This window comes from Belonocnema kinseyi, chromosome 3 (genome assembly GCF_010883055.1).
Source record: "Belonocnema kinseyi isolate 2016_QV_RU_SX_M_011 chromosome 3, B_treatae_v1, whole genome shotgun sequence".
Classification (NCBI taxonomy): domain Eukaryota; kingdom Metazoa; phylum Arthropoda; class Insecta; order Hymenoptera; family Cynipidae; genus Belonocnema; species Belonocnema kinseyi.
The window spans coordinates 36254044-36259753 of record NC_046659.1 but is presented as its reverse complement, the minus strand read 5'-3'; the positions used below and the strand labels follow the sequence as shown (position 1 = coordinate 36259753).

The window sequence follows — 5710 nt, the reverse complement described above, 5'->3', positions numbered from 1 at the left end:
AGGTCGCACTCATACCCATTTTCCAACGCCACGTGGGGGCGGGTAGGCAATCCTGTGCCTAGTAACAGAAATAATCAATGTCGCACCCCTACCCCTTTTCCAACGTCACGTTGGGCGGGAAGGCACACTAGTGACTGGTTAAAGGAATAATTTAAGGTCGCGACACTACCTCTTTTCCAACGCCACGTGGGGCGGGAAGGCACCCCTGTGACTGGTTACAGAAATAATGTAAGGTCGCACCCCTACTCCTTTTCCAACGTCACGTTGGGCGAGAAGGTACCCTGTGACTGCTCACAGAAATAATGTAAGGTCGCACTCCTATCCCTTTTTTAGCGCCAGGTGTGGGCGGGAAGGCACCCCTGTAACCGGTGACAGAAATAATATAAAGTCGCACTCCTAACTATTTTCCAACGACACGTCGGGCGGGAAGGCACCCCTGTAACTAAACACAGAAATAATGTAAGGTCGCACACCTGCGCCTTTTCCAACGCCAAGTGGGGGCGGGTAGGCAATCCTGTTCCTGGTCACAGAAATAATAAATGTCGCACCCCTACCCCTTTTTCAACGTCACGTTGGGCGCGAAGGCACACTAGTGACTGGTTAAAGGAATAATTTAAGGTGCCCTTTCCAACGTCACGTTGGGCGGGAAGGGACCCTGTGACTGATCACAGAAATAATGTAAGGTCGCACCCCTACCCCTTTTACAACGCCACTTGCGGGCGGGAAGGCACCCTGGTACTGGTCACAGAAATAATGTAAGGTCGCACCCCTACCCCCTTTCCAACGCCACGTGGGGCGGGAAGCCATTCGGGTAGGAACCCCTGTGACTGGTCACAGAAGTAATGAAAGGTCGCACCTTTACCCCTTTTCCAACGTCATGTAAGAGCGGAAAGGCACACAAATGACTAGTCAAGGAAATAATTTAAGGTCGCACCCCTACCTTTTACGCAACGCTACGTGGAGGCGGGAAGGCTCCCCTGTGACTGGTCACAGAAATAATTTTAATTCGCACTCCTACCTCTTTTCCAACGCCACGTAAGGGCGGAAAGGCATCCTAATGACTGGTGAAAGAAATAATCTAAGTTTGCATGTAAACTCCACCTGTAAGGAATTCAAAGAATTCGTGGAATTCACGGAATCCAAGGAATTCATGGAATTCAAATTTTTATAAGTTTTCTTCAACGTCTCATGGGGTGGGGGACTGGAAGGCACCCCTGTGTCTTGTAACAGAAATAATTTTGATCAAAATACTTACCCTTTTCAACAACGTGTTTTCGAACTAGAATAAGGCACCTCTGTTACTGGTCAAGGAAATAAAATTTCTCCAAGGCATTCGTCTGGTGAACAAACTAGCAAGATAGCCGATATTGAGGATCAAACAGCAGCAGGAAACACATTTGGGAAAGAATAATTTTTTAATTAATGTCTCGTAATAGAAAATTGGAGTGAATAGTTTTTATTTTGTTCAAAATGAATTTGTACGTTTTCCTAATGTCTTTTTTTTTAAATGTAATTAACACGAGTGCAAAATTCACGTTATTGAATGCCTACACTGTAAAAAAATCTATTGAATTTTACATCTCTGGTGGATGTAAATAAAAGGACCCTCGCGTATCTGAGTAACTTTACGAATCTGTTGTGATATTTTTTTATGTTTAAATATTCCGTAAAAAAAATATGAAATATACGTTTTGAATAACCGCATTTTTTCCGTTACAATAGCAGAAAATGTAGAAGGCAAAATAGGAATAGCTCGGATTCGGTCTACTTTGTGTGGAAGCTGTCAAAAGTTAACCAAAGCTGTCAATTTTCTTGCATTAAAAATAAAAATGCTCCAAAATTGAAGGATGAAGGCATCGATAAACAAAGAACACGAGAGACGCTTTCGTATTCACATATTATTTTATTAATTATTGTAAATTTCAAATTAATTATAAATCCAAAATTTTACAGTTTCCGCCAGGGTAAAATTAAAGATCTTTGATCAAATTAAAAATCTCGATGTACTTTTCAATCACAGGAAAGTGATTTTGCCGACGCATGGTATTTTTACACGCTGCGACTAAATTTTCCCTGATGAATGTAAAGTTCGTACGAGGGAATGTGTAATTTTATTTTTATCGAGTGTGTAATATTACACTGCTGTTCGAGGGTCCTTTTATTTACATCGCTAGAGGATGTAATTTTACGTACTTTTGTAAAATCACACAGTGAAGTGTGTAATATTTACAATGATACAATATTTAATTTTCCGAAACTTTGTAATTTTACACAAATCTTTTTTACAGTGTATAAAAAAGGAGCAAAGCACATAACCTCACATTTACGCATCGCTATGTCTCTGTTTTTCATAATGTACTTCTCATGGATTAGCTGACTTTCTCTCTCTCTCTATTATAAGGAGGAAGAGAAAGACTGGGTTTGCTCCCGCTTATAGGCATCCAAAATGCGCATTTTGCGATCTGAGTGTTAAGAGTACCTTTTCGTTTTAAATATGAAACAAATTCATGCGTGGGGAATTTAGCATGCATATGCTTTACTTTTCTCGTAATCTTTACATGCCTCTGCTCTACTATGTATTCGTATTAAGGTAAAAATTATTCAAGATGAAAAGTTATATTCTGAGCAAACGCGGATATTTCTAGCATGCGCAGTAGTGATCCTTGTGTATTTTGAAGTTGACAAATGGCCTTCTATAACCTAAAAATACATAGGAATAACTGCTGCGCATGCCAGTGATATCCGCGTTCTGACACAACTTACTGGTGCTGGGAAATAAGCTATCTCTCTCGCACATTAACGTGATTGGTTTTTTCAATTTTGCTTCAAAAATAGCTCTTCACTTGCGGATACATGTAAAATATCTAACCTTCATTTAGAGGGGAGTTGTAAACAGCCAATCACATTGCTGCGCGAGAGAGATAGCTTATCCCTTAACTCATCGTCTCTCTCATTTTGCTTTTTAGTTAATAACTTGGAAACAAATTATTTTTCAGTTACAAAAAAATATCGATTATATTATTTAATTTAATAGCGTTTGAAAAATAAAAATAATATCTGAATACACTTATCGTGAAAAATAATTATTTTCTAAGATATTATAAAAATAAAGTTTCGTCCAATGTGTTTGGTACTATTGTCTGGCCCTCAGCATGCAGACATCCTAGATATCACCACCTAATCTGAAATGCCTAACGGCTCAATTTTACAAAGTGCGAAAAACGCACATTCTAAAATTGAATGACAATGACGTACAATAAGCAAAGCTGTCAAAATCATCAGCAATGCATTTAGAAATGGCTATTTTAAATATTTAAAAGTATTTAAGAAGTCACACAGGAAGGGTAATTTTTGTTGCAGGTATATAGTACCCTCATTTTGGTGCTTCATTAACACTGTCTTTTTTCTGTGAAATGAAAGTACTTCCTACATTTTTTTTAATAAGTAGCATTTCGTCTGAATGATTTTTTGCTCCATCAACTTGTTCCTTGATTACACTTTGAAAGTCTCCCAAACGCGATATACTCGATGTTAAGGATTCATCGCAAATTTCACTTCGTAGAATCATCACTGGCTCCGGAATACCCAGTCGAATGAAGAAACTTATGCTGAGCTTATAATGGTCATTTTTTGGCTCATTTCCAAGTTGTTTTAATTCTTCTCAGAACACAAGAAAACAATCACTTCTGATTCTGACATCATCCATTTTATTTTTTACGCGTATATTATGCTGTATTAAATTTTCAAACGCAAATGATTGGCAAGATAGGTACTGAGCGTCGCGTCCATACCAAATGCCAGAGAAAATCAGTAACATAAAAAGTGTATAATATTTTGAATAATTCATTAGATGATTTAAAAGTCTTAACTTAACCACACAAGAGTATATTATTCAGCACAAATTTTTTTCAATTTGCTTAACTTTTATATTATTTTCCTTACTCAAAGGGATTATTTGTAGATATTGTTTTTCAATTTTCAAATTTGCGACAAGAAACGGCTGTAAATCATGAACAGTCAATTGGGATTTTATGAACAATTGGAAGGAGATTTTTAAAAATGGAATTAGAGGCTCATTTTTAAGTAATTTAGATTTAGTTAGTCGGAATTTTCATATTCAGAAACAGATATAGTTTTTATTTTTTTACTTTTAAACTTTATAATTTACTTTAATATGTTCATTATCATTGTCATATTTTAATTATGTAAATCTCTGTAAGCCAAAATGTTCAGAACTTGAACAATAAATGGAAGAAAAAGGCAATAAAATAAGTAGTATAATATAAGAATTCGTATGGGAAAAAATATAATACAACTTTTGGAATATACTTTTTTGAAAATGTAAACAATGCGAAAATTCAAATTTGGCGCCTCTAGCACATCTAGGTTAGGGCAGAGACGTCAGATAAGGTTAAGTTATACAGAAGGTGATGGTAATAATTACTTTATGCTAAAATATAAAAACTTCTGGTTTAAAATGCTAATTTTTAATTAGATGCCATATTTGATAGTTGTTTACGATGTAAACTATGTAACGTAACCTAAACCGCGTGGAGGGAAAATGATTGCTGTTAGAATTCTTTAACCTTTAAACAATGTATACCTGTGCTTATATCGTAATCCCGGATTACGTTTTTCTCAATTGTTTATTTAATTGATAATGTTGAGAATTATAATATTTATAGGTTATTTACTTACTTACCGTTTCTGAATCTCTGCTTCCAAAACGTATGTCGGTCAAAACAAAACGTCAAATATTCGGCTTCGGTAAATAGCAACATCGCAAAATCCGGCGAATCGAACGAGCAACCGTCACGTTAGTGGCATGTAAGCGGCTCGTAAGCCGAGTGACTGCACACAGCACGACTGGTTACACTTGATTGGCGGATGCTATTTTTGTGCTCACGGAAGGCTCGTGCGTGATCCGTTTCCATCGCACGGCAGCAGCATTTTATGTGCGAACACCTTAAATTATATTTCCTCGTGACCGTAACTCCAATTTTTTCTCACGTATATTATTTTCAATTATAAATATATTATAAATCATTATATACTGTTTGTAGTTTTTCAGTGCAAATTATAAAAATTTCTCTAGAATTTGTTATTGGTATTCAAGAAACGAAATTTTTCTGAATTTGCAGAAATTTTTTGGTTTGCTTTTATTCTCTGAATTACAATCACTATGGAATTTTCAATTGAAATAAGTTAGATTTTTTATTAAAAATATTAATTTTAACCAAAAAAACTAACTTCAAATTTTAATGTTTGTGAGTTTAACCCACAAACCATGAGCGGAGCCCAAATACCGTAAGCTGACAAACCATAAAACGAAAAATTCGGAGCTAAGAATCCTTCACCGACAAGTCTATATCTTATAATGTAGAACGCTAAGCATTTATATCTTATGGTTACAAACTCTAAACACCCAGGCTATAATATATAAGCTAAAGGTCCCAGCTAAAAATTCCTGTACAGGATCCTCGGAAGATCCCGCACATGTTTCTGTACATGATACTGCACACGAACCTGTACAGGTAATCTTGTTCCTGTAAAGGTTCCTGTATAGAGCCAACTGAGGTGCGGGTTCGTATGCAGCAACATATTTAGGATCCTATACATGAAATTGCGTAGCAACTAATCCACGAGGGTTTGCTAGTGGCTTGGCTCTCTCCATGGTGAGTTGAATCTTCAAGGGAATAAAAGAAAGGCA

General features: G+C 36.5%; 1 protein-coding gene across 3 annotated transcripts in view; it reads right to left on the bottom strand.

Annotated features, from left to right (window-relative positions):
- LOC117169130 (exocyst complex component 4) overlaps nt 1-4851 on the bottom strand; it is a 121632-nt gene extending 116781 nt beyond the window's left edge. Inside the window, exon 1 of one of the 3 annotated variants that reach the window (XM_033355315.1) lies at nt 4699-4851. In XM_033355315.1, coding sequence (XP_033211206.1) covers nt 4699-4781 — 83 coding nt within the window. In that variant the 5' untranslated portion in view covers nt 4782-4851. The remainder of the gene's footprint in view (nt 1-4698) is intronic. The other 2 variants (XM_033355316.1, XM_033355318.1) reach the window with 2 other exon arrangements.
- Nucleotides 4852-5710: the final 859 nt, after the last annotated feature.